The following is a 26,946-nucleotide window of genomic DNA, read 5'->3' as shown; positions in this document are numbered from 1 at the left end:
TTGTTGTTCATAGCTCTTTTGAATGCATTGCATGATATACAGAACAGGTCCCTTCCAACCCCTACAATTCTGTGGTTCTGTTAACACTTTTTGGTGTCTGTTACATGGAAAATAACGACCCCTTCTCATCTTAAAAGGTTTGAGCTTCCAATTTAGTGCTAAATATTTTGTGTAACTAACTAATAAATCCAAAAGCATAGTTACTTTATGGAGAAATTTGAAATTTGTAAGAACCCTGCATAGTAGGTTTAAGTTCAGTAAAAGAGCAGAATTTGAGTTCGTTTTGATACTTGATATGAGATTTGTCTTTCAAAAGTGTTGTTACACGATCTGTTGTCAAAATCCTGCATAAACATGTAGGAGAAATACAAGCAAGATAGAAGATGTAAAATGATAAATCTGATTTTCAGTAACGCTGTATTTTTTACTCCTGGCTGTTTATCTAATGGATTCTGGTTGCCTATATATTTTGGAAGTATGTAGAATTTATTGTTTGCTTTTTTTCTTTCAGAAGCAGTCTCCCTCTACGGATGCATCAAAACCACCCATTATGAAGCCATCTGAAACAAAGGTACGGATTTCTGAGACGTTCAGTCTTGTAGCTAAGCATAACTACGTGAAGCAGTGGAATTTCTATTTTCATACCTCTGACTAAGATGCTGACTAACTTTGCTTTGCATATTTCTTGTCTACAGCTTAGTTTCTTCATTAAAAAAATCTAAACAATGTTGTACAACGGACTTAGGGGTTTTATGAAAACAGTGCTCAATTTTAGTGCAGTCATGCTTCGTGACATGTATATAGCTCCCCCCAGTGTAATTACAGTTTTATTCACCTGATGATAATTTCTCAAATTGCATATTCTTGTAAATCGCTCATTGTTGGCTGTCTGAAAGCGTCCTTGTTTTTATTCTTCGTACTTGTTTTCTGTCTTGTGTTGTGACTACAACTCCTTCAGTATAGAAGGTGTATAATCAATCCTTGTGTTTTACTACTTGGAGGACAGTCATCCTTGTCATAGTAGATGGGCGTGCTTTTCTTGTTAAAGACAGCCAGCCTAACTTATGCCTGTTTTCATTTAACACAATTTATGAATATTTCAGGAAATGTTTAATAATGTTCTCCCACCATTTTCCATAATTATATCAGAGAATCTGACAAAATTATAGAATACTAACCTAGACCAGCAACAGACTCTGAGGTGGTGAAACTTATGACTGTCTGCATCTTGTGCTAAATACAAAAAAGTAATAGAGTAGCAAGGTTAGAGGAGGCATCTGGATGTAATGTTATCTAGCCCCTCAGTCAGAGCAGCGCCGCCTTCAAGATGCTCAAGACCTTCCAAACTCTAACTACCTCTAAGTGTATGGATTGCACAGCGTCTGTTGATAGCCAGTTCTGATATTTCATCACCTTCATTATGGTTGTTTTTTTTTTTTTGTTTTTACCTTTTACTGTATTGGAAAATCCTTCGCTGTCTTTTCAGCGTGCACCTCTGAGGATAGTGTAGTCCATCTTCTTTGTGTATGAAGCCAGCTGTTAGATTACCCGCGCTCTTTAAAGTGTTTACAAGATGAAACAGCAGCAGAGACATATACTTGAGCACTGACAAAAAAAAAAAGGCTGTCAAACACAAACCACTTCAAAGCATAGTCCCACATTTGCATGTGTGAGATAACAGATGTTTTCTTCTAATGCGTGTTGTGTTATTAATGTCGGTTCACCTGCTGGATTAGGCAAGATGCCTGCATTTTGACAATAGACTCATTTGGAGAGAAATAGTATTGCTAAATCTTATTTTCATTTCTAGTTTTAAATTTCTGGCAAACTAATTCCTTTCTAATTGGCCTGCTGTAAACAAGCCCATTTCTCTTTCTTGGAATCCCTGTAGTATACCACTATCCTTAAATATGTTCTGAACGTCTCTTTAGCTTCCAGTTTTGCATATGAATATTTGTCTTGAATTAGGCCTGTTTGCTGCTGCTCTGAGAAAGCTGTGATTTTCCTGCAGCTTGGGGTCTTTTTTTCTTTTTTTTCCTAACTCATTTTTCAGTCTCCTGGGTCAGTTTAGTATCTGGTCCTTTGGGTACTGACACAGTGCAGGTGGAAATTGGCAGTAGAAAGGGAAGTAGAACATCTTCTCAGTAAGGGATTTTGGTGTATGTCATGAACTGGTGCTGTGGCTTCAGTTTACAACACGTAAGTATCGTGACTGCTCACAATTGACTGAATATTTACCTTTGAATGTGTAGTCTCATACTAAAATAGAGAAAACACTGCCTTGACCTGCCTAGTAATAATTACTTATTATTGGATTTGAACTTTGCTACTGCTGAAAGTGTATCTAAATAAGTATCTCTATGTGAGCATTTTTTTATTCGTGATGGCATGTTCAGTGTTTAGCATTTTCAGGTGTGTATGAGTCTTGAATCAAAGTGTTGCTTATGTGAGCCCATGTATATTCTGTAATATTCAAATAGATAAGTTTAGAGTCTGAGATGTACAGTTTAAAATATAAACAAGTATAACAAATAGTGTATACCCTACTATATCTGTATCTATATAAATAGATATACTATATCTATAAAAATAGATGAAGTAAAATACTACTTACAGTATGCAAAAATAATAGCGTGTAGTTGCAAATAGCTAGGTTGTAAAGCTGAGAATTTATGTTCATGTTTGATAATTCTCCTCAAATATTGACAGAATTTAAGCACTCTATATTTTTTTCTGCAAAAAAAAAGTGTGTTTAATATTCTGAAATGCATGTAAGAAAAACAGAAATCTGTGCTCTGCTTCAGGTCTCAGGCATCCAGCAGGCAACATTCCGCAGCAGGAAGAGTCAAACTATGCTTCTTATACTTCTGCTCTCACTTCTCTAACATTTCTTACAAAAAAGATTATGCTGCTGAAGGTCATCTCACGTCAGTTTGATTCTCTGCTTTAGATGTTACACAAACGTATCCAACCTGTTTGAGCCAAAACCTGAAAATTTATGATTGCCTTTTCAGTGTAGGATTTTACACAACTGGATGCCTCTGTCTTTGAGTTAGCCATACTGTGGTCAAATAACAATAATGCACAAGTGGGAGTGCATAGAGAATGAACCTTTTAAGTACTGAGTTTTAATCCGCATAGACATTCAAGATAAAATCCAAAGGGGGGAAATCTTTGAGATTAGGTGACTATTACTATTGTTTTTAATACTTGTTTTTTCACCACTTTGTAGCACAGGAATTGGTTGATCCTGCTCTCTATCTGTGTTTTGTTTATCCTGTATGGTATTGAATGTCATATGGTGATGTGCTCTGTTCTTGTAGCTTCCGAACCTCCACCCAGCTTGTGCCCAAGCATCTACATTTCTACACATGCTCACATTTTCACAACCAAGTCTGTACGGTCCAGTGTATGGGTGTAAATACTACCATAACAAATGATAAACAAGTTTTGGCAGTTTCTTTATCTAGTCAGCTATCAAATATAAGCTAGGTATGTCTAAATGGTAATTAATGGTTGGCAGTTGAAATAGGGAAAAATTACAAGGCTACAAACAAATCTAAATTACAGGCTTATATAATGTTATTTGGTTGCTTACTGACTTTTAATAGGCTGATGGAAAAAGACAATGTGTTGTTTGTCTCTTAGCAACTTTAAATATGCTCGCAGTATTTATTAGGATAAAAGGAAAAAGGAGAGTTTCTGTCTAAGGCTGTATTTCCTGAGTTCAGAAGCTGTCTTACTGCATGTGGATACAGTGCAATGACACATACTGCAGGTATGCCAGGTCAGCTGTGGAGAAAGCACAGTCGTGGGTAGGGGCAGAGGGCACAGTCTGCTGCCACAGCTCAGCTGCTATGAGCTGTTCTGCTCCCACCACTCTCCGGAGTTGTGCCCCACAACTGCAGATTTCCTCTCTGGGTGACAGGGCAGGAATTCGGGCTCTGTTGCACGTATATGGCCATGTAGTTTTCCATATGTGTTTTCAGATTTTTTTGCACTTAGTGCTGTTTCTAGCACTAGTGACAGATTAAATTGTGCTTCCCTGAACAAACCATCTCCCCAATTGATTCTGCAGTGAGTGCTTCTGAGGTTCACACTTATGGGAATGGCTTTCCAGAAACCACATTAACTCTACATTTGTTAATCATAGAGCAGTAAAGGAGCAACAAAAAAGCAAAGTAGTAAGAAAACTGTGATGAGTCATCTGGCACTTAGAATCATAGAATCACAGAATGGTTTGGGTTGGAAGGGACCTCAAAGCCCATCCTATTTACTCCTAACATCTAACATAAATCTCCCTTCTATAAATTCAAAACCATTCCCCTTTGTCACTGACATGCCTTTGTAAGAAGTTGCTCTGCAGCTTACCTGTAGGCTCTGTAAAGGTACTAAACAGCCACAATGAGGTCTCCCTGGAGCAAGCCCAGCTCCCACAACCTGTCTTTTCATGAGAAATGCTCCTGCCTCTGACAATCTTTGTTTCTCTCCCCTGAACCTGTTCTAACTGCTCCATGTACTTAGTGTACTGGGGGTATCAGCCTGGATGCAGTGCTCCAGTTGGGATGTCATGAGGGCAGCACATAGAGGGACAATCCCCTCCCTCTCCTTGATGGAGCCCAGAATGCAGATGGCCTTCTGCAAATGCACATTGCTTTTTCATGTCCAGCTTTTTGCATGCCCTCAAGTTGTTCTCTGTGGGGCTGCTCTCATTGAGCTCCTGTCTGAGTCTGTACACATATCTGTGATTGCCCTAACCCAAGTGCAGTACCCTGCATTTGGCCTTGTTGAATCACATGTGGGCGTTTCTCAGGACTCCCTGGGTCACTCTGTATGACATTTCTTTCTTCCAACTGTGCCACTCAGCTTGGTGGTGTCTGCAAACCAGCGGAGGTTGCATTCAATCCTGCTGCCCATGTCACTGACAAAGATGTTACACTTCAATTTTTCTTTCTTCCCATCATATAGAGCTATCTTTTGGCTTTTCAGTGCTCATTCTTACTTGGTTCTGTAAGTATTAATTTAGAGCTTACCATACTTGAGGCGAATTATAGGAATCAATTCTGTGGCATGGTTTCAGAAAGTTTTCATATTTGAATTAATCTGTTTATTTTGTTTGTTTATTGGCTTTGTAACCTCTCCTTTCACTCTCGGGTATGAGGAGTGTTTGTGTGTGCTTATATACATTGATAGTTCTTAGATCACTGGAAGGAAAGTCAGAGCCAGAGCAGCATACTAGTTGCACTGCGCAAGTACAAACCAGTCTAGTATTTCTCTTTAAATTAGCTTGCACGGTAGAAATACACAAATATATTAATCTCTCTCTGAATATAAATTTGTTACATTTCAGTCCACATCAACAAGCCAAATAGAACCTGAGAAAACTGCAGATTTGAAGGTGAGTACTCAGCTTTCTCTCTTTTGCTTTTGCACTTCATTTTTTGACTGACTTTGGGGTGATAGGATAAATTCTTAGCCACTATTTTGCTGAGTGAAACTGCTGAATGAGCAGTAACATACCTGTGTGCAAATGAGCTAGGTAGCACTTTGTGGAAGCACTGAGTATGCATGATTGTTTTACAGCAGCTTAGGAAATCAGTTTTGTTTTTATTTAGGGGAAAGATGGGCAGAAAAATGTGGAGAAAGCTGGTGTTTTTATTTTTCCACTTAGCAGCCTTGGGATATAGTTTCAAATTTGTTTGGATATCAGTCCTGAAGTACAGACTTCTTGTCTGTCAATTGCTATTAGGCGTATTTATCTGAAGAGAAACAAGCAGTAGGCCAAATAGACTTCCTCACTGTAGGGAGGATTAACATTACTTCTTTTTTTTTGTGTACAATCTCGTTGTTTACCCTTTCTACCTTCCAGAAAGAGGAAATAAACCTGTCTTAGAAAAAAAAATATATATCTCGAGTATAAAATAGAAACAACCAATTCACTTCCCCCAAAGCCATCCAACCCAAAGGGTCGAAGTTACTTCAGCCTTAATTTGCAAAAAAGGGCAGACTGTAATTGGTCAGAGAGATTTAGTTTAGCAAGAGTACGTAAGAAAAGTTAATTCACTTTTCAATTTGCACTATTTGAAAATATAATTTAAAATAAAATTTTTTTTTAAAGGATAAATGAGTATTAGAGAGTGGAATAAGCATGCTTTTCTACTTACAAGACCTAGGTATGGCTGTGCCTGTGATGGCTTCTCTAGATACATACCTTAATGCAAATACAGTTTGAAAGATGAATCATCTCTGTTTCCTCTAAACTGCACTTTTGTGTCAGTAGAAGCATATTTTGTGCGTAGCTGGCTAAAAATAAGAACCACTTTAAAGACTGCCATTTTAAAAACGTGCCTGTAGTTATAGAGTCTTGCATCTTATTTTCTTTTTTTTTTTTAAAACAAGCTATATAAAGTAAAGTATTTAAAGGATTGTCCACTTCAGAGGGTGTATTAGGCAGTAAGTACATTCTCCTCCCAGCCCAAATTTCTGAGTTTTGGTAGATAACAGGAATAAATCTTCTTCTCATGTACTTCTGTTTAGTAAGAATGTTTATGTATAGATTTATTTACTTACTGTAGATCATGTTCCCTGGCATTGAATTGTGGTAAACGATCATAAGTTTCTCTTTTATGACAGCCATCAAACTCTCAAAACAATCAACCAGCTGAAGAGAAGCAAAAGGAATCCAGTGGTGTAAGTCATAATCGTCCCTCTCTGATACTTTTTACTTTTGTTTATTTATATATATATAATATATATATATGTATTCTCAATCTATTGATAATGATTTCTCTCCATACAGGCAAAAAGCCCAATTGCACCTTCTGTGGTAACAGCTTTTAAACCAAATAATATGGGAAAGGAAACTACAGGTCAAGCTGAGCAGCCTTCACAGGCAACCACTGCAAACACAGCACAGGTATAGTAAAAGTAGCAATCCAATTTTTATTTTTTATGTTATGATAAAAGTTAGAATTCTGCATCTAGAAGGATTCTTACGCTGAACATTATGAAGCAAGATAGCCTCCAAAAGTCAAAATGTAGGAAAAACTCAGAAACTGTATTAATTTCAAAGGTGCATATGACAGACTTCTTTTTGTGATTTTCTGAATTTGAGACACTAGAAATTTCAAATTCTACACACTGATTAAATTAGCCCCCTGGCTATACCCATTCCAGCTAACTCATGAGAGCATTAATGGATAAGGATTGTCTGCAGAGCAGATACAGCTTCAGTGGCAAATAATATTGGTAGTTTGTACTTGTTTGGTAATCCTGATGCGTGTCCACCTTATTTTCCTCTCTGTACATCTGTTTACATTGCTTACTGCACTGTGACTTTTGTTCAGGCAAGCAATATGCAGATTACTACAGCTGTAGAGCTGCTTAACTGTTCTGTATGTTACATGCTTGGGACTCCTCAGTCCACATGGAAGCTTTCTGCAAGTTTCTTGCAGCTACTTAGGAGAGATTGGTTCTTCAGAATTTTTCCCTGTACCTTTATTATCAAAAGTGAATAGACGAGACCATGTGATCAGTCTTTAGGTGCTTTATCTATGTGGGCACTGTCAGCATGGAACTTCTTTATCTGTGCAGTTTCAAGTATATTTGAAGTAGCAGTGTTTAATCCAAATGCAGAGATCAGGAGGCTATATGTTTGCAGTAGGATAGGCCTAACTGCAAGGCTGTAGGAAAAAAAAGTAGGAGGAGAAATGTTGGAAGAAGTTGAGGAGGTATCATTTCAGAGGGGCAAGTGGGGAAAATACTAGGGCAAAAACGTCTGGTAGAGTCAGGATCTACATCTTTTGGTCTTCTCATCTGTGTGTGTCTGGGTGGCAACACCAGAGTACCGTGAAGACTCTTGCAGCTCTACACAACATAGCATTTTCTTTTGTTTTTGAAGTCTAAAGTCTGTATTGATGTTGCTCCATTACTAAACTCACTGTTGCAATAAGTAGATAGCTTACACTTAATTTTTGAGCAGTATTTGCTGCTGGTTTTAACAGTGTACTGAGAACCGCCATGCAAGCGAAAGCTTTAAAAGGAGGCTTGGAAGGGAAATCATAATCTTTTTTGCACTGCAAATTTCTTTTGCTGGCAAAAAAAAAAAAAAAAAAAAAAAAAAAAGTTCTTAAAATTGCATGGGTTTTGCATGCAAGGTCACACTTTGTGCTGTGGTCAAATGCTAGAAGCAGCATATCATTCCAGAATATTGCACGTAGATGGTGAGATCAATCTGCCAAAGCATATGGATGCAGTGGAGATGCATAAACCAGTTGCTGTGTCCAAAATAAGTAAATTAAATTGAATGCTCTCGGCTAGTCTGAGTACGTGCAAACTGCAGATATCCAGCTTCCAAAGCCTTCAGATAGTATGTGGAACTGTTTTTGCTTTTTTTTTTACATCAAAGTGTATATAAAGAGGAACAATAGATACATGTGCCTGAGTACAATATCTGTTTCACTTTGTATTGTCTGTAGAATTTTTAATACAGGGTCACATAGTGAAGTGATCTCTTAATTGTTCTCTTATTTCTCCAGGCTAAGACTGAAAAGACATCAACAGCAGATGGTGCAGGTGCAGTGGGTGAAGGTGCTGTTGCAAGTATGGTTGCTGCAGCTGATAAACCAAATACTGAGGTTGGTCAACACAGACCTAGAGAAATGCTTCCATTGTAAATTGACTTCAGGGAATGTTTCTTTTTCTGAAACTTTCCTGTTTCAGAAAAAATAAATTTGTAATTTCTGAAGTAATGCTTTCTAGTAGTTATGGATTGTGGTGAAGGACTACGTGAAGGAACAGGTAAACATCTAATGGCATAGCATTTGCTTTCTGATTGATCTACAATTATTTTTACCACAAGTAGCATAAAATTAATTAATTTTTATTTCTCACTTACATTCCTACATGTCGTTCAGCTAGTATATAAATGCAGAGATCTTGTTACTGACACTGGGATTGAGTTTAAGACGAGCTTTTGTTGAAAATACTTGCAAATACAAGACCTACACAAAGAAACTTTCGTGTCTCGTTTCTGAAGTTTCTCCACATATTCACTAGATGATTTTTTTCTTTCCATGGGATAGCATGGCTTATAATGCTCTGCTTATTTTTTAGCCTGCCATGGATGAATCAGCACTGGACAGCTTAATAGATACACTGGGTGGATCTGAAGAAGATGTGGCTACTAGACCAGTTTACACTGGTCCGGAAATTACGGTATTTAGCGCTTTTCAGTTTTTTGGAAAATTCATAAGTCTGCAGTTGCTCATGGTATAGTGATGCAGTAACTGTTACTTCAGTCTGCTAAGAGGCATAATAGGATTTAAACAGCTGCATTCTAGTGCTTTTCAGTAACAGAGAAATGGTATCATTATGTATATATTGCAGCAGGACATGGTTAAGTAAGTGACAATGAAGTTGCTTTTTGAATTGTCTTCCAAGTACATTTACAAAAGGCATTAACAGATGTGTAAGAGAACAATAAAGACTCCAGGAGCTTTCATATCTACTTACAAGAGAATAAAATATTGAGAATTTGAAGAATGCATATTTTCAGAGTTAAAATAGGAGAGTCAGATAAGGACAGTTAAGATTACGAGTCTAATTCAGTACTCATTCAAAACAAGCAAGTTGGGATTAGTAAATATCTAAAATTCAGTACGTGTAGAGTAATATATATTCTTTGATACCTTTAAATGACTTTGTTCCAGAAGTAATCTAAGAGAGTTCTGCTAGATGACACACAGCTGAAATTATTTGATACACGTTTGCATGATGGTAGATTCTGAAAGATATTATACAGCTGTTTTTCAGTATTGGTACTGTGATCTAGCCAATATTTTTATTTTCTTTCCAAAAATGTCACTGTGGATAGATAAGAAAACTTAGAAATTGTAAATTTATTTCAGTGAACAGTAGTATGAAAACAATGATGTGTACATTCTTTTCAAAGGAAAATATTTCTTCAGAGTACTTGGAAGAACTGGGTAAACGAGAAGGTAGCCTCCCTCCAGATTATCTTGCATTATTGAAGGTTTGTGAGTTAACAAAATACACAATTCTTTGTCGATTTTCTTTCTTTCTGTCTGTTTTTGTTTCCCACTTACTACAAAATCAATTCTCCTTCTAGAGCAAAGTGGATGGCAAAGATGGGGGCCTACCAAAAGTAGATGAACTTTCTGAAGTAAGTCTTTCTTTATGTGTGTATTGCAAGGTGAAAATAACCCAATTATCATAGGATTCCTTGGAAAATTAAAATCTAGTATGTCTTCCAGTAATAGCAGGAAGTGGGATTGGCCTGTCAGATAAAGTAGATACAGATAAAACTAAGAACTGAGCACAGGGATTTTTTGTTTGTTTGCTTATCTGCTTTTTAATAAAGAGGTAAGAATTGACAGAAACAGAATTAAGTCAAATAAATGCTTTCAAAGGTATTGGTTATAATAATAATAAAGGGACAAAATAATTGTCATAATAATAACATAGAGAAGATATATTGACTGTGCATACAATAGTCTCTATAATCTTTTTAGCAATGATTACTTACACTTACAAATGCTTATACTTACAAGATAATTCTGTAAGCTGATTTAATTTATCTACTTGTAAGTTCAATATATAAAAATCAGTGCTTGTCTGAAAAAAATGAATGAAAAAATGAGAAGTATCATTTGAGTAAACATATTTAGATTTTAAACTAAGTTTGACAGCATTGATATTTGAACTTAACTAATCAAAACCTACTTTGCAAAATTTATTCAGAAACCAATGACAGATGATGAGCTCGCAGATGCCCTGTCGTCTGACTTTACCTGCAGTATTGCTGCTGCTGAAGAAAAGAAGTCAACAGAGGTATTGATTTTTTTTTTTGCCATGCAACCTTCTATTGTAGTGAAATACTTCTGTTATCATAATGCTTTACTCTAAAATAATGTTGACAGTTTTTATTTTTGAAAAATATTTTTGTAAATTTGCCTGTAATAAAATCCCTCTCATTTTCCTCTCATACTGAAGAAACAAACCAAGGAAGGAGAAATCATACAAGCACAAGCAGCAAGTTCAGTGAAGACTTCAGTTCCTCCTAAAGAGAAAAAAAAAAAATCAAAAGAGGTATAAAGGTCTATCTTTTGGCTAGTTAACATCTGCTTAAAATTTCAGTGTGCCTTGTCTTATAAAGATACTTGTCATTCTCATTTTAGTTGAAAATCCTGTTTAGCCAAGAGAGTAGGGAAATGTTAGGAATTCTGATAGTGCAGACTATCCAGCGTTTGAAAGATCTGGTCTTGACAGATCAGATTGTTCCTGTCCTCTGTAGAATGACTCTTATTTTGACTGGAGGAGTAAAGTAAATTTTCTTAGCTGTTTTAGACTGCATTTAACATCTGGATGTGATTTTGTTTTCTAACATTTTACAAAGTATTCATTTTTTTTTATTTAGAGAGAATGTTTGTTACCTTACATTTTTTTTTCTCCAAAATTTGCCGTATGCTTCAGTGTGGTGTTACAAAAATCAAATGTAGTAAAGTCAAAATGACCAGTGTGGTGTTGAATGTTGAAAGAAATTAAAAAATGCGTATTTTCATAATATTTTCATACAGGAAATCAGAGAGGATGCAATGGAAGCTCTTATGGATACTATTAGTGGACCTGAACCTGAACCCGAACCGGAAGATGTTAGCACCATTGTAGAGGTGTCAGAGGTACGATCTTGCACCATTAAAAAGTAAAAAAAAAATGTCTCCCGTGGAACCTTGGATCCTTTTTGCTAGTTATTGTACAAATGTGTTAAATAGTTTGTAGCAAAGCAACTTTCATGTCAAAGCCTAAGGAATGTCTGAGTCCAGTTTGGTTTGGAAAATTTAGAACTTACAGAATCCCAAGTGGAATGAGGTAGAATATCATATGACATTCTGGAAAACTAAAGAATTTTCTTTTTTAACTATATAGATATGAATACATATACCTTTCTTTGTGTTAGCTATAATTCCTCTGTTTTGTTCCCAGTGAATAGGGTACAGTCAATATTAGACCTTTGCTTTGCATATATTGCTTGTTTAATTACTTTTTAATAAATCCTTTTGATGTTTTGTGAGATGTTTTCCTTCATCCACCCAATTCCATTGTCTTTATAATCTGAGTCTTGCCTTTAGCTATGTCTTCTCAGTCTCTTTTTTTCCTTCAACAGTAAGATTTCTGCAGTTTTTTGTGTGTTGTACTTTACTTTGACCTTTTATTCAGTTTTGCAACTCTATTTATAACGCCACTAATAATACTTTCTTCCTCCCGTCTTCACTTATAACTCAAAGCAGGTAAATGACATGGAAATAGCAGAAAGATAATTATTGCTGACAAGATATCTCAAGAGTATAAATTTGATAAACAAGACCATGTTGTATTGCAGACTGAGTCTGGGCCTACATGTATTTTGGTGGATGCATTGCTTTATGAAGAAGGTCCAAAGAGTGAAAAGCTGTGTTTGAGTAGCTGATGACAAATTGCGTTTTGTATTGTCAGTGTGATGCAATCCAAGGGAACTTAAGGACTTTATATTTCCCAAAAGGTCTAAAAATACTGGCTGTGAAGTTACAGTTCTGAACAGTAGCTGGAGCTTTATGTGTTTAGAAAACAAAAACAGAATATTGTCCTTTTTATGGTATTGATTCTTATTTTTTTCACAGAAACTGGATAAGAATAAATTGAGGAATTGACAGTATCTATGGCCTTTCGGTATCTGAAAGGGGTCTATAGGAAAAAAGGGGACAAACTCTTCAGCAGGGTCTGTTGTGATAGGACAAGGGGAAAATGGTTTAAATTAAAAGATTAAGACTTTTAATATAAGAAGAAAGTTTTCTTTATGGTAATCATGGTGCAGTGCTGGTACAGGTTGCCCAGGGAGGTAGTGGATGTATTGTTACTAGAGACACGGTCAGACTTAATGTGTCTTACAACTCACACAAATCTATGATTCTATGAACTTGAGTATGTTGATCTACAGAATAGTTTTATCTGATGCTAGTATTTCTTTGACTGAACTATCTTGATAGTGATGTTGAGTATATGCTATGCTTTTGTTTCTCTCAGTAAGTATTTTTAGTACTTTTTTTTTCAGGCAAAAGCTAAGGAGAAAAAAGAAAAAAAGGCTGGAGAACGGGATGATACGGTACCTCCAGAATACAGGCTAACTCCAGAGCTGGTAAGTTTTTAAAAATCTCCGTTGCTATGTAAATAGGACAGTTGTCTATAACACTTTTTTTGGTCACAGGTAGGGACAGAACGTGCAGAAAACAAGCTGTAGTAATGTATTCAACCTGTGGCTTTACCTTCTAGATAATTCTTGTGTCTTTACTTTCCTTCCTTTCCTTTATGAGCATGACTACATTTTTTCAGACATCCTCAGGAAAGATAGGATCTTCCCAGCTCATGTGTTCCTTCCTGAAGAGTGGTGTGATTTGTTTCTGATATTCAGCCTCAGTGTTGGAAAACTGCTCTTGGTTACCCATTTTCAGTGTAGCCTTGAACTACTAATGTAAAACAGTATGGAAACTACTTCTTCAGATTGGAAATTAAAGTGATGGAGATTTGCTCACAGTTAAGAAAACCAGCAGTGGAACTGAGATTTATTTTCTGTGTAGTTCAGTTTCACTACAGAACTGATGTTTTTTTTTTTTTTGATGTTTGTTAGAATAATTGACATTAACAAAGTGGTATGACAACTGTCACTTGTGGAGCTGTATGTTTACGCTCTGTTTTGAGTGGAGCACTTTAACTCCTTAATTAGAGATTTCAAGGCTGTCTAGCCAGGAATGTGGAATATAACGGCTTCTTAAGCACAAGTGAAAAAGTTTGTCTTTTGCACTCAGAAATTACCTTTCTACTGGATTAACTTCTGCTGTTTTGCCGTAGAATTAATTCATACTGAATATTGATATTAACAGGAATGAACAGCTATTTTCAGTTTTGTGGCCTATTTTTATTGTGTTGACAGCCCAATATACATGTATTTTTTAATCTGCTAACCTGGTGATATAAGAGCTACCTCTTTTTAGGGGAATGCCTCTGACTATGTCGCTGATTTAGTCTGGTTATCTCATATTATTATTTTGAGGTGACTGTGGAATATGGAATTATTCCTTGCAATATTGGAAAATACTTGCTTTTTTTACTTTCAGGATAAAGATGGAAAACCAATACTCCCAAAGCCTGAAGAAAAACCTAAGGTTAGAAAACTGACAGTAATATCAATAAAACTGACAATAATGTCAAACTGACAATTCACGCTCAGAGTGAATAGATACCCTGTTTTTTCCCCCTTCTGTCATCACTTCTCTCTATGCCATTGTGTAAGTCTGTTGATTTGTTTGTGTCTTTAATTCCTTGCATGAAAAGCACTGATCTGAAGAGTCAAGTAGAAGCCATTTTTACTGAAATCTACTGGCTGTGAATGAGGAGCTCAAAGTAAGAAAAAGATCTAGAGGTTACTTAGGTATTGAGCAGTTACAGAAGTAACTGTTAACACAAAGAAAAGCTTTTGTAAAGAAATAGTATAAGGTGTCCTGTAAAAGTCTGTTGGAGCAATTGAAGTACAGATAGAGGAAAAGTAGGAAAGTCAGTGTTTTCTTCAAATATAAGGTAACTGGAAGGAGGCAAAAAGGTGCTACAGACATTTTCCTAAATAAAGAGATCAACTTGGACTTCTCAAGAAGCATCTTTGTTATGGCTTGGAAAGTGCAAGATAGATTGAGTGGATTAAATAAAAAGTTTAATGGTTACTTGAAAAAGTACAAAAGGAAAGCGAAAAAAAAAGTAGAAAAAGAAAAGTAACTGAAAAGAAAGGAACTGAAATATTATGACTTAAAGAGTCATAAAGAGCCAAAATATTTGGGCTGGAATTGGAAAAGTACAGTTAACCTTCGTTCTTCTGAAATGAGTGTGAAGGTCAGGAGCAATCTAAATGAAAATGAAACAGTGCTTTTGTAACAGAAATGTGAATTAATTTAGTATTCAAGCTTGAAATATGGAGGAAGACAAAGACAGTAATGAAAAGACTTCACATTTCTATAAATTTGTGTCTGTCAAATCTCAGATATTCAGCCATCTGGATGGGTGATGTGTGAGAGCTGCACAGAGGAATACTGACAAACATGTCACAAGAGAAAAAAGAGAAGGCTTTGAGGGAACCAGAACTGATGTTAGGAGACAAGTTCTCTTGTTTCACAAGGAGCACAAAGAAAAATGTGCCTAGAAGACAAATGCTCCAAAACAGCAAAAAAGTACAAATTAAAGGAGGCTGATCTATAGTATGAATGAGGTCCAATACCAAAGCAAAACAGGATATCCTATAGCCAAAGAATGACATTTTTAGCAGAAGGATAAGTATTCCTGTGCTTTTATACCCTTCTCTATCTGAGACACAATTATAATTGAATATTTGACATATCAGGTGTATGCATGTTTCGTGAGGTTTTCTTTGTTTTTTTACTTTTTTTCCCTCTGCGTTATGTCCCAATTTGTAATTTGAAGAAGGCAGTTTTCAACAAGTCATACTTGCCAGTGGTGTCGTCAGTAATTCAGATCTATGAAATCGAAAGCAACAAAATAAAAACAATTCTGTCACTAGCTGACTAATCTTCAAATCAGTTAGCATCTCATCCTCAATTCCTGCGAATTGCAGTCAGTTATTTTCATGATTTCAGCTGGACTTTTAGTAGTTAGGGTCTTCTTTTTGCATGCCCTTAGCAACATATGGTATGATTACTTTTGTGAAAAAAAGTTGGTTTTCCTAAATGATTTTTTGAGATAGCAGTTTAGAGAGGAAGTCCTTAGTTATGAATAGGGAAACTTTTCATGATTAAATATTTTAGAAATACTTAGGGAAACTGACCAACAAAAGAAACAGTGTGAGAGGGGAAAAAGGTAGGAGTCTCCTTTAGGAATATCATAATATGTATTATGAACTTAATCAAAGAAGTCTTTATTAAATGAACTGCACATAGCCATTTAATGGTTATCACTGATGTTAAATCAGCTGACATTTTGGTGTAAACCTGAAAGCCAGAAGGATCACAGGAGCATTTGTAATAGATCACAGAGTACTAAATTACGAAGTATCAACAAATTCTAACAGTTTGCAGAGCAGGGAAAGAAAGCTGCAATTTATTCACTTTTTCCTGGAGTATTCATAGGGGAAGACATGGAATGTCAGCAGTCACTGCATGAGCTGAGAACTTATAAGTGACACTGCCTCTGGGGAGCTTTATTCTGTACTTTGCTGTGAAAAAAAAAATTAAGATGCAAAAATCATAACCTGATGCTGCCGCTTTCCAAAACCTCTGTGTAATTTGTACTTTAAATACTGGAAGAGCATGGCATTGGTTTAGTAAAATATCAGTGTTCTGTTTTTTTTTTTTCTAGTGAGAAAGTTGCATTTTCATTTCAATAGCCCAGTAAACTGTATTGAACATAATGTTCCCTAAATTTTGCACGCAACATTCTCTACAGTTACGTTAGCTTTTAATATCAAGGAAACTGACTCATTCTGATTTTTCTTGTTGTTGGATTTGCTTTTTTAGTTCCTTGCGCTTTAAAATTCATGATGTTTTTTGGATGTAAATGTCAGAGGTTATTTTGGTATTGGCTACAAAGGTTTGTCTGTAATAGGCAGTGAGTCACCCATACCACGCATGTCCTTTTTTTGCAGCCTTTGAGTGAATCTGACCTTGTTGATGAATTTTCAAAAGACTTTGCCAGCCCTGCACAGCCTGCAGTACAATCCAAACCATCAAAGTCCAGCAGCACATCCAAAGTAAGTCTAGTCTAGAAAATGTGGTTTGTTAAGACTGGATAGTGCTGCTGTTCATTCAAGAAAAAATATTTCCATTTCTTTGTTATTTCTCTGTGGCTTTCAGTGGAACATGGGGTATGTCAACTCTGTTTGGCATTTAGTCTTTAATTGAAGGGCATCTAGCTTTAAATTTGGACTCTTTTTCTTCCTCATTTTGTACTGTATTTTTAAAAAGCAAAACAAAACACTTAACAGATATGTTTGGGGTTTCTGAGCATATTCAGTAAGAATATGCTTTCTGTTTCAGAAGCCATCAGCTCCTGCATCTGCAAAAACTGCAAAGGATGAAGTAGTCCCTCGTGCCACAGCTTGCTCTGTGCAGTCTTCAGCTCCAACATCTGTGTCTTCTGTGAGTAGTTAGAGCTAAAGGCAACCTCACTCATAATGGGGAATTCGTAATGAAGAATTTCTCTCATAGTGAAGAATTTCTTTTCAATATTTCATTTAATACTGTCTTCTAGTATAAAGCCATTACACCCCGCCAATTCCTTATCCACCGAGTGGCCCATTTGTCAAATCCCCATCTCATCAATTGAGAGACAAGAATGTTGTGAGAGATAATGTCAGATGCTTTGCACAAGTCACATAAATGACTTCAGTTTCTCTTCTCTTATCTGCCAATACTTTTACCCCATCAAGGAAGATCATTAACTTTGACAGGCCTGATTTGCCTTTACTTAAGCAGTGTTGGTTGTTAACAGTAATCACTTTGTTTTCCGTGCATAATTTCCAGTAAGATCTGCTCCATGATCTTACTGAGCATGGGGATGAGGCTGACTGACTTTCAGTTTCCTAGGTTTTTCGTTTTTCACTTTTCAGGAATGGGGACTATCCATTTCCCCAGTCCCAGTGGGAGTTCAGTTCACTGAACTACCATGATTTCTCAAATATGGCTAAGCAACTTTATCCACAAGTTCCTTCAGGATCTGCAGATGCACCTTGTCAGATCCTGTGGCCTTGTGTACGTTCAGATTCATTAGATGGTCTCAAGCCTGCTCATCTGCAATGAGCAGTACTTAATTCTTCCAGTCCCTACCTTTGGATTCTGCAGTCTGGTTAGGACACTTGCCAGGGAAAATGAGGCAAATAAATCATTGAGTGCCTCAGCCTCCAGTGTATCTCAAGTAACCGAGTCTTCTGTTTTGTCCAGTCAAGAGAAGGCTCACATTTTACTTAGGCTCCCTTTAATCACTGATGTACTTACAGCAAGGCTTTCTCATCGTCCTTGATGTCCCTTGCCAAATTTGCTTTAAGGACTTCAGCTTTCCCAACTTGATCCCTGGATGTTTGGACAATGTCTCTGTATTTCTCTCAGGTTAGCCATCCTTGCTTTCACTCTCTTCAGACTTCTTATTTGAGCTTGAATTTGACAAGATTTCCTTGTTCATCCTTTAATGTTCACCCATAAGCTCTCAGTCAGTTTCTCTTTACCCCCAGGCAGAGTTTGTGCACCCCAGATGGTCTTTGACATCAAAGGAAACACCCCCTCCTCATCTTCCCTGTTTACCCTTCCCATGGAGCCTTCATCTTTCCATTATAACACACAAGTCATGTGAACCACTTATCCGTGATGCCAGTAAAAGCATAGCCCTATGAATGTGATGTGCATTTGCATGGAGTCATTTGGGTTTGGCCCTTGATGAAGTTGTCTTGCTGGCTGGAGAGGATTGTGTTGCATGTCAGACTTAAACAGGGAAGGTCAGCAGGGAAGTTCTTAACAGAGTAATTTGAACTGACAGTTCTTGTGGTCTGCTCTACCCCCTGTGCCATTAAAGGGATGATGCTAGTGAATTTAATAAATACTTAGGGAAGAAGAGATTATACAGCAGTAGAATTCAGTAATGTGTGTCTGGCAATTGTAGTGTATGAGGATTTTTCTTCAGCTGCAATGAAATTCCAAACACATAATTATGTTTTGCTATATCAATACTCTGGCAGGTTGGTCATGTAGCCGATGAAGCACTAGAAGCCTTGTCCAGTGGTCTTGGAAAGGGGGAGCCTGATCTAGAAGAAAAGAAACCTGCAGTGGACAAAGTTAAGGTAGAAAAATATTCAGACCTCAAAAAATGCTTTGTTGGTATACATATCTTCATTGTTTCTGTATTTCCACAGGCTAAACAAGTTGGAGGAGTACTCACACTTTTTAAAAAAGAATATTTACTTGCGAAACAAGTTGTGTTTTCCTTAGGAAATTCTAGTAGGGTTTAAATACAGTGAGTACTTCATTGTTGTGCCTGTTAGTAGTATTTCATCTTTTGTCAGCTTCTGAAAACTGCTTTTGCTTGAGTATTACTGCAGAAACAAAGCAGAGGTAATGTGTGCATTGGAATTGGCAATTGGAATTGGAATATAGTTTAGTCCTTTTCCGAAAGGAACGTTTATGATGAGTTGTTTAAATTAGGAATGTCACTGTGGGCTAAGTGCTAATGAATGTAAAAAAAAGAGCAACTCTTCTGGTGTTCTAGGAGCATGTCAAACAAAATTTTTTAAGGTTAGTTTTACTGTGATGTCTTCCTTATCGTCTTCGTGTACGATTTGTAGTGGGAGTAGTCCTTTATGGATTTGGCTACTGCATTCTCTGCTTAGACTACATGCAGGGTAGTTGCTGAGTGCATTTCAAACAAAGTCAGAATTTTGGCTCAGAGGTACACCGCTGTTATGTTTACTGACTCATTCTTGCCCATTTACTTAACTCTGCTGATCTTCATTGAGGGATGGGGAGCTACTCCTAGCAGAAAGAAACACAAGGATAGATAAAGCCTTTTTGAAGGGCTCTTTGAATTTGCATGAGATTTTTTCATCTGGCTTTTGTATTGAATTAGAAAGATTGATTTGAATCAGTAAACTGAAGGCACTGAAAAGTTTTGCATTTGAGTTTCTGTTGAGATGCGACAGTTTGTTTTTATTAATTTTATTTTGCCTTCAAAGGAGAAAACCAAACAGAAAGAACACAAAGAAGATGAACAAACAATTCCTCCAGAGTACAGATCAACGGATGCAAAAGTAATAAACTTAATGTTCTATTTCAGTCTGACCTTTCATTCTTCAATTCACATGGATGAAACTGAAACTGTATTTCATTTTGATATGTTTACTTAAGGTAGTTTTACACTACGTAGAAGTCATGGTTTGTAATTCCTGGATTATCTGACATCTTTCATTAGATGCCTCCATAGGAACTGAAATGGTTTAGATGCAAATGCCTGCGCATGAGTAATTTTGTTTGAGATTAGTATGGTGGAGTCTTTCATCATATTGTAAAATTTAATGTCATGACTACTTAAAACTGTTCTTAAAACACTCCACAAAACAACAACTTTCAAGTAGAAATTTTTACAGACAACACCACACAACTCATTTGACATAAATGGGTTGCTTACGTATAGCCAAGTCCTGCCCATCACTTGCCACAGGTACCAGTGTGACACCGCCTTTCTTGACTCTTTATTCAGCAGTATATTGATAGCAAGCTGGAAGTTGAGATCTTATTTAATTCTGCTGCTTACTTTCCACAGAAACAGAAAATTGGAGAAGCTCAGAATCCACACAGTGAATAACTTTTAAGTAGTCATGTCTTTAAGTTGCAGGACCTTGATTTTTTAGATGACAACTTGGGTAACAGAAGTAAATGCTAGAAATTGCTAGTTAGATCCTTTTCTTTGGTAGTACTGTTTGTCAGTAAGTAAATTTCTGTCAGACTTCTCATATTGCATGGTCATTTAAGGACTGCTTGATTTAATGTAAGGGAATTTTTCTTTTGTAGGATAAAGATGGAAGACCTGAAGAAAAGTCACAGGTAAAGTGAACATTTACATATTTAGAGGACTGTTTCATTCATTAATGGCTAACTCAAACATTTGTAAGATTTGCTAGTGTTGAATTTTAAAAATAGACCTACTGATATTTTTTGTCCTTTTCAATGATAGCCTGTGAGTGAAAACGATCTGTTAGAAGGTTTGACAAAAGGATTTTCTCCAGCCCAATCTGCACCATTACCTACACAAACTGTAAAAAAGGTGAGTATAATTATCTTCTAAAGATGCGTTTTCAAATAATTTGAGTAACCTTTTGTTTTATTTTTTCCCTTAATTTTTATGAAAATATTCATGAGTGATTAAATTTTAATTCTGTAGCAGGAAATTAGTGGAATAGAGAGCAGGACTTCGATAGTAAGAAAAAAGCTGGACAAGTTAGCTTTCGCATTTTCTTACCAGTTGTGTGCATATACAGTGCTTGAAGTAGAAATTTCTGAAAGTGGTACTTGATACAGATGGGCTTGGTGAAATCTTACCTACTCTTAGGTTTTGTGAAACCTGCCTTTGACTTAACTAAGCCAGATTTTAAGTAGCTGAGATGGAAGATTGAACATGAACATGCTAAGATGGAAAACACCTACACTCTGCACACAAGAAGACATTTCAGTCTAAAATAAGTCAGGCTTTGAAGAAAAAGGAAGCCCTTTAAGAGTGACGTGGGCATTGCATTTCAAATGTGTGGAATTTGATGAATATTTTTCTTTTAGTCATCTCTGTTAGTAATGAGGCTATGTCTTGTTTCAGAAAACCAAAGCAGGTAAAAAAACTGCAGATTCTTCAGATGTTATCTCTGCTTCTACAGTTTCCTCAGTGCACTCAGCAACTCCCCTAGCTTCTACGTCGGTAAGCAATGTTTTCTTTAGATCCTGCTTTCAGACGAGAGATTGATGAGTAGAGTTCGGAGTGCCATAAGGCCAGTTATACCACTGTAGGCCATTGTAAAGTTAAGTCATTAGTTGTTAATAATGGTTATTGAGATAAAAATGTTTTTTTTTTTTATCTGGAAAAAAGAGTTTGGAGTGTTCTGGACATTTTGTGTTTGCCTTTGAAGACTGTTCTGTCTGTTTTATCTGAATAGTGTCATATTCCAGTTTGTTCTTGAAAGCTCCCTGCCTGTTCTTAGAAAACGAGGAGCACGATCTCATGCTGATTGCTCCAGAATTACAGAGGGTATCAGCAGGATTTGGCATTTCAGTTCCGTGGGCAGATGAAGATAGTTACCTGCGTGCAAACAGCTTCATTTTTAGGCTTTGATCTTTTAACGGAACCACACCCTTCTTTTTCTGGTTAGGTAATGTCAGTATCACAAATAATAATAGCATAGTAATCAACCAGTGGCTTAGTAATTTGCATTTTGTAAGCCTAAACGTGAAAGAATTCAGTGTTAGTGAAAGCCCGGGTAGCTCCATGTCCTTCTAATACCAGGATTTTTCTGACGCTGAGATGTAATGTTGTATGTGGGGGCCATTTTCCACTTTGATCCGTGCAGTGAGAGCGCCCTCTAGTGTTTCCAACCTACTTTGAAAGGGGAATGTAGAACAACTAATCTGCAGTGATGATATTTGCAAAATGAATGACTCCTAACAAAAAAAAAAACCAACAATCTTTTCTTAGTACTATTCTCATTATTTCAATTGTGTAACAAAACAAAACCGTTAAAATCAATTCTATAACCTCTACTTGAAATTGATTTCTGTATGTCTTCAGTATACAAATGTTTTTTCCCCAGCTGTTATGACTACTTTGCAATTAGAAACTGAAAACTATCTGTACGTTCTTCTCTGGACAATACATGAATTAGTACTTAACGCTAGCTTAATAAAAAAACAATATTTTCACAGCGGATTTGGTTTCTCACATATAAATATATTTTATTAGGGAGGAAAAGAGATGGATGATGCCTTGGATCTCTTGTCTGATTCCCTGGGACAGAGAGAACCTGATCCTGATGAGAACAAACCAGTTGTGGATAAAGTAAAGGTAATAAAAGATATTCTGAAACTTTTGCTATCTCAGTAAAGTGAGGACTTTAGTTTTTTATTATTATTATTTCTAAGCAGGCAGTCTTCAGTCAGATGAATTCTTTGTGAATTTTGTCAGAGATATTGAGTTAATACATTTTAGCTATTTGGAGATAATTGTTAAAATATTACAGGAATTTGCAGTAATTTGACTTTGCACCCTTTTGTTGTTATTGTTCTACTTATTTTTCAGGTTTCTTCTCTGGCCTCTGAATGTTATGGCCTTTTTGTCAAACCTCATTGACTTTTATGACCCCACAGACAAATTAATCAATGGGGATACTTGTTTAACCAGTTCTGTTTTTTTCTACTTGCTTGTTTCTGATTGTTTCATCCTCATTTGGTACTTTTTCATATAATTGTATAAAGAACTTTCTGTTGATAATTAAAACACATTCATCTCTGCATAATAGTAGTAGTTGTAGTAAGCCGTAAGCTGAAATACTTAAAGGATTAGTTCTGAAGTATAATCACTATACATAACCATGAATAAAATAGACTCAAAACGGGAAGGTTTGTAGTCTGACTTAAGGTCATTGTAGTGATTTTTGGCTTCCCTATTTCCAGTCATTGGGGACTGACTGTCATGACTTTTTCAGCGTTACTGAGGGTGGGTTGGCAACCACATCAGGCAGTTCCTTCAGGCAGCTGGAATGCATGTCATAGGGTCCCATGTGCACTTGTGCACTTGTGCACATTCAGCCTCCTGAGGCAGTCTTGAACTTGCTCTTTGCTTACAGTGGGAGTGATTTTGCTTCTGCAGCCCATACCTAAATGTTATGAGAGATACAAGAAGCCTGACTGCCAGAGACCACTGAGGTAGAGAGCTTGTTGAGTACCTCAGCCTTCTACATATCCAGGAGGTTACCTCATTGCTCTCTGCATCTTCCTGAGGAAGTGAAGCAGAGGGAGGTGTGAGACTCTGCTCCAGGGATCCGATGGCAGGTTGGGAAGCACAGAGCGATGGAGGTTCAGAACAGACAATGGGAAATATTTCTTCACTGTTTGGATGGCCCAGCTCTGAGACAGGCTTCTTGGAGAGGTGGTTGATGCCCCATGCCTGTCAGGATTCAGAAGGCAATTGAATAATGCTTGAATTATAAGCTTTTAACTTTTGCTTAGTCAGGCAGTTGGAGTAGATGATTTTTGAAAATTTCTTCCAAGAGAACTGCTCTATTATATGCTAATGTAATTTAGACAGAACTATTTTCTTTATGCTGGTCTGCTGTTGCATATATAGGTACATAACTTAGTGAACAGGTGCACCTATTGAGAGCTTGTAGTTTTAAAACTTTCAGACATTGTGCACGCTTGGTTGTGAAATAGAAGTATGTGGATGTTTCCCAGTTGTTCTGTAATTTTAAATTCAAAAGAGGCAGCTGTCCCAATTTTTTTTTAAATGAACACTCACAGTTTTCTGATGTTTATAATGTTTGTCAAACTAATTTGACTGATTTTGTATTTATTGAACTATTTCATGATGCACAAGGGAGAACAACCTTCTGTGTAGTAAATAAGTATCCAGTTTTAAAATGTAATAGGAACAGGAAAAAATGTAAGTACTGAAATTCTTAAAAAATAAATGTTTTCAGGAAAAAACTAAATCTGAACACAGAGACAAACTTGGAGAAAGAGATGATACTATTCCACCTGACTATCAAAAACTTCTGGAGTCACCTGGTGAGGTAAGGAGAAACTGTGTGGTTTTTGTTACATTATTTTACTGTAACTAGAAATTTGTGCACACATGCCAGAGTTTCCTCTGTGGAATTACAGGGAGAACAGTGAAACCGAACCAGGAAGAGTGTGTAATGTATTAGTATATATAAGATTTACATGTTGAACCTTAATACTTAAGAGAAGCTGTCTGCATCTTTTCTTGCATTTAATATAAAAAAAACAAACAACAGTCTGACTTAGATAGTGTTTTATAGGCAGTCTGAAAAAATAAATCAATTTTAACAAGCCAATAGCAATCATCATGAATATTTAGCAGCACAGCTTTAAGATATACTGGTGCATTTCTTAGTTGTTCCAGAGAACCAGGAGAACAAATTCTGCATTGCCCTTTACGAAGATGTTGTTTATAGTCTCCTGTACACAGGAGCTATTTACAAACTGTATGTAATAATGCTTATTGTTTCTAGGAGTTTCTAGTCTGAGAGCTAACTATATATACGAGTATGACCTTCGTGGTATGTATGAAGCCCTGTTAGCTGACATTCACTGTAATGAGTGACTGTGCTGACAGTGATTTGATCTGCTCTAGGTCAAGAAACTTTTTCCTGTAGACTGCAAAGGCAGATGAAATGACAAACATAGTCAAAAGAATAGAGAGTGAAAATACATTCTGAACTGAATTTGAATGTATTTCACAAGTAATAAAGAAGTCAGGTCAGAATGGTTCAACTTTCATAATAACATGAAAACTCCCTGTGTAATACGTGAGAGTGTGTTAAATCATAATAAGAATCTGACCAGCCCAACTTGAAGATGTAATCTTTGTTCCTTCAAAGGGTAAACCTGTCAAGCCAATACCAAAGGATGCTTTGAAAAACAAGGAACAGAAGGTAAAATTTCTTACATTTTTGGTCTGTGATTGTTTGCTGTGTACTCTGATCTTTTTCTTTTTTTTTTTTTTTTATAATCTGTGTCCTTTGGAGGCTTAGAATTAACTTTATTGTAAAATGTCATAAGTGCTACTGAATACAGTAGGTAATAGGAACAGCAGACAGCAAAACTTTTCTTAAGAATAACTATTCATTATAAGCACACAAATGTGCTAGTAATGTAGGGATCTGGTATTCAAAGATATTGTGTAGTTTGGAAACCTCAAATAAATGCATCTGTTCTGTAGAGGTAATGTATAGAAGAAATACGTAAGGTGATTGAGCCATTCTTTAATGCCTAAAACAATAACTTGGGCTTCAGGAGTTAGCATATTTTAACTTCATAATTAACATCATTGCAGAAGCCTACAGATGAGTCTGCTGCTATCGATGCCCTGTCAGGTGACTTTGATACTAGTCCAAAGACTTCTGCCACACCACAGCACTCAAAGGTAGGACATTTTCTGCTAATAACACACAAAAAAAACCCAAACCAACAGTTTTTCACTACTCTATGAAAGTTGTTTTCTTTGCCATAGCTCAGTTTAGAATCAGATGTATCTTCTTTAAAATGTGCTTTCAAAATGTAATGATTCTTAATACTATAAGGGAAGTTTGATGTGTCCTCAGAAAGCCAGATTGATGGTTGGACTTGGTGATCTTGAAAGTCTTTTTCAACGTTGATAATTCTGTGATTAAGAGATGTTTTAGTTGGTGATGACCTTTTGAGCTAAATCTTTATGCTCTGTAGCAAATGCAGGATCTGACCAAATACACCAGCCTTTTTATGTCTGTGTACCTTCTTGTACCATAGTTTCCCCAGTATTAAGCAGGGATCCCAACTTCCATGTGTGCAGCCTGCATCTATGTATTTAAAATAATGTGTAAGGGCAGCAATTTGAGTAAGAGCCATCAGTCCTGTAATGTGTTTGTAACTGTAATTATATTTTTTCTTTGGAGTGTAGGAGAAAAGTGGAAAGGAAACCGTCACCACTAAAGCAACCTCAAAGGATGAAAGAAAACCCAAGGATCATAAAAAGGTAGAAATGTATTGCAGTATGGACAGTCAGGGTTAATATGCACTGTAATTGGGACAGATGAGCAGCTGCAATTTGGAATTGTATTACGTGCTCCTACTTTGGGGGGAATTTTGCAGCAATGTGCTAACATCTGCTCTGGAAATGTTCTTTACATTTTAAGTGAAAGGATTTTTGCTTATGGTGAAATTTCTGCAAATTACTTTTGTATAGCAACAGAACTGTCTTACAGTTTTCAGTGTAAAAGTGGAAGGTCTTTAAATCCAGAAAGATGTGGGTTTTTTAAGGTTCTGAATAGTGACTGAATCACTGTGATTTCTGATGACTATCTGTCAGTGTATAAGTTTGGGTTTAGCTTAGTTCAGTTTCATACTGTCTTACTTATTTTGCCCCCCAGGCAAGGGGACAGTCCTCCAGCAGCAAATCTGAGAAGCAGAAAACAAGCTAAACGTTAACCTTTCTAGGTGAGATATTTTCTTCTCTTTTCTCTGAGCTACCATAAAGACAATTCACACTAGTGTTGTCAAAGCTAAGTTTTATAACAGTTTTAATTAAAAGCAGACTGTGATTAGAGACAGAGGAACACGTGGAATAACTCTGTACTTCAGAATCCTATGCAGAAAA

The 26,946-nt window shown here is 36.5% G+C and overlaps 1 protein-coding gene across 9 annotated transcripts in view; it reads left to right on the top strand.

Annotated features, from left to right (window-relative positions):
• Positions 1-26,946, top strand: part of CAST (calpastatin) — a 59,246-nt gene that overhangs the window by 30,498 nt on the left and 1,802 nt on the right. For 5 of the 9 annotated variants that reach the window (XM_042822853.1, XM_042822854.1, XM_042822856.1 and 2 more), the window contains 26 exons: positions 512-571; positions 5,351-5,398; positions 6,634-6,690; positions 6,800-6,916; positions 8,538-8,636; positions 9,115-9,216; positions 9,953-10,033; positions 10,130-10,183; positions 10,762-10,851; positions 11,014-11,109; positions 11,598-11,699; positions 13,109-13,192; positions 14,169-14,216; positions 16,697-16,801; positions 17,088-17,189; positions 18,779-18,880; positions 19,769-19,843; positions 20,604-20,636; positions 20,767-20,856; positions 21,400-21,498; positions 22,534-22,635; positions 24,269-24,361; positions 25,193-25,246; positions 25,648-25,737; positions 26,246-26,325; positions 26,720-26,786. In XM_042822853.1, the coding sequence (XP_042678787.1) occupies positions 512-571; positions 5,351-5,398; positions 6,634-6,690; positions 6,800-6,916; positions 8,538-8,636; positions 9,115-9,216; positions 9,953-10,033; positions 10,130-10,183; positions 10,762-10,851; positions 11,014-11,109; positions 11,598-11,699; positions 13,109-13,192; positions 14,169-14,216; positions 16,697-16,801; positions 17,088-17,189; positions 18,779-18,880; positions 19,769-19,843; positions 20,604-20,636; positions 20,767-20,856; positions 21,400-21,498; positions 22,534-22,635; positions 24,269-24,361; positions 25,193-25,246; positions 25,648-25,737; positions 26,246-26,325; positions 26,720-26,777 (2,121 nt within the window). In that variant the 3' untranslated portion in view covers positions 26,778-26,786. The remainder of the gene's footprint in view (positions 1-511; positions 572-5,350; positions 5,399-6,633; positions 6,691-6,799; positions 6,917-8,537; positions 8,637-9,114; positions 9,217-9,952; positions 10,034-10,129; positions 10,184-10,761; positions 10,852-11,013; positions 11,110-11,597; positions 11,700-13,108; positions 13,193-14,168; positions 14,217-16,696; positions 16,802-17,087; positions 17,190-18,778; positions 18,881-19,768; positions 19,844-20,603; positions 20,637-20,766; positions 20,857-21,399; positions 21,499-22,533; positions 22,636-24,268; positions 24,362-25,192; positions 25,247-25,647; positions 25,738-26,245; positions 26,326-26,719; positions 26,787-26,946) is intronic. The other 4 variants (XM_042822855.1, XM_042822862.1, XM_042822858.1 and 1 more) reach the window with 3 other exon arrangements.

This window comes from Centrocercus urophasianus, unplaced genomic scaffold (genome assembly GCF_019232065.1).
Source record: "Centrocercus urophasianus isolate 14NV4802_14NV808 unplaced genomic scaffold, USGS_Curo_1.0 seq_21, whole genome shotgun sequence".
In the NCBI taxonomy this organism is placed as follows: Eukaryota; Metazoa; Chordata; class Aves; order Galliformes; family Phasianidae; genus Centrocercus; species Centrocercus urophasianus.
This window is presented reverse-complemented; position numbering and strand designations above follow the sequence as displayed.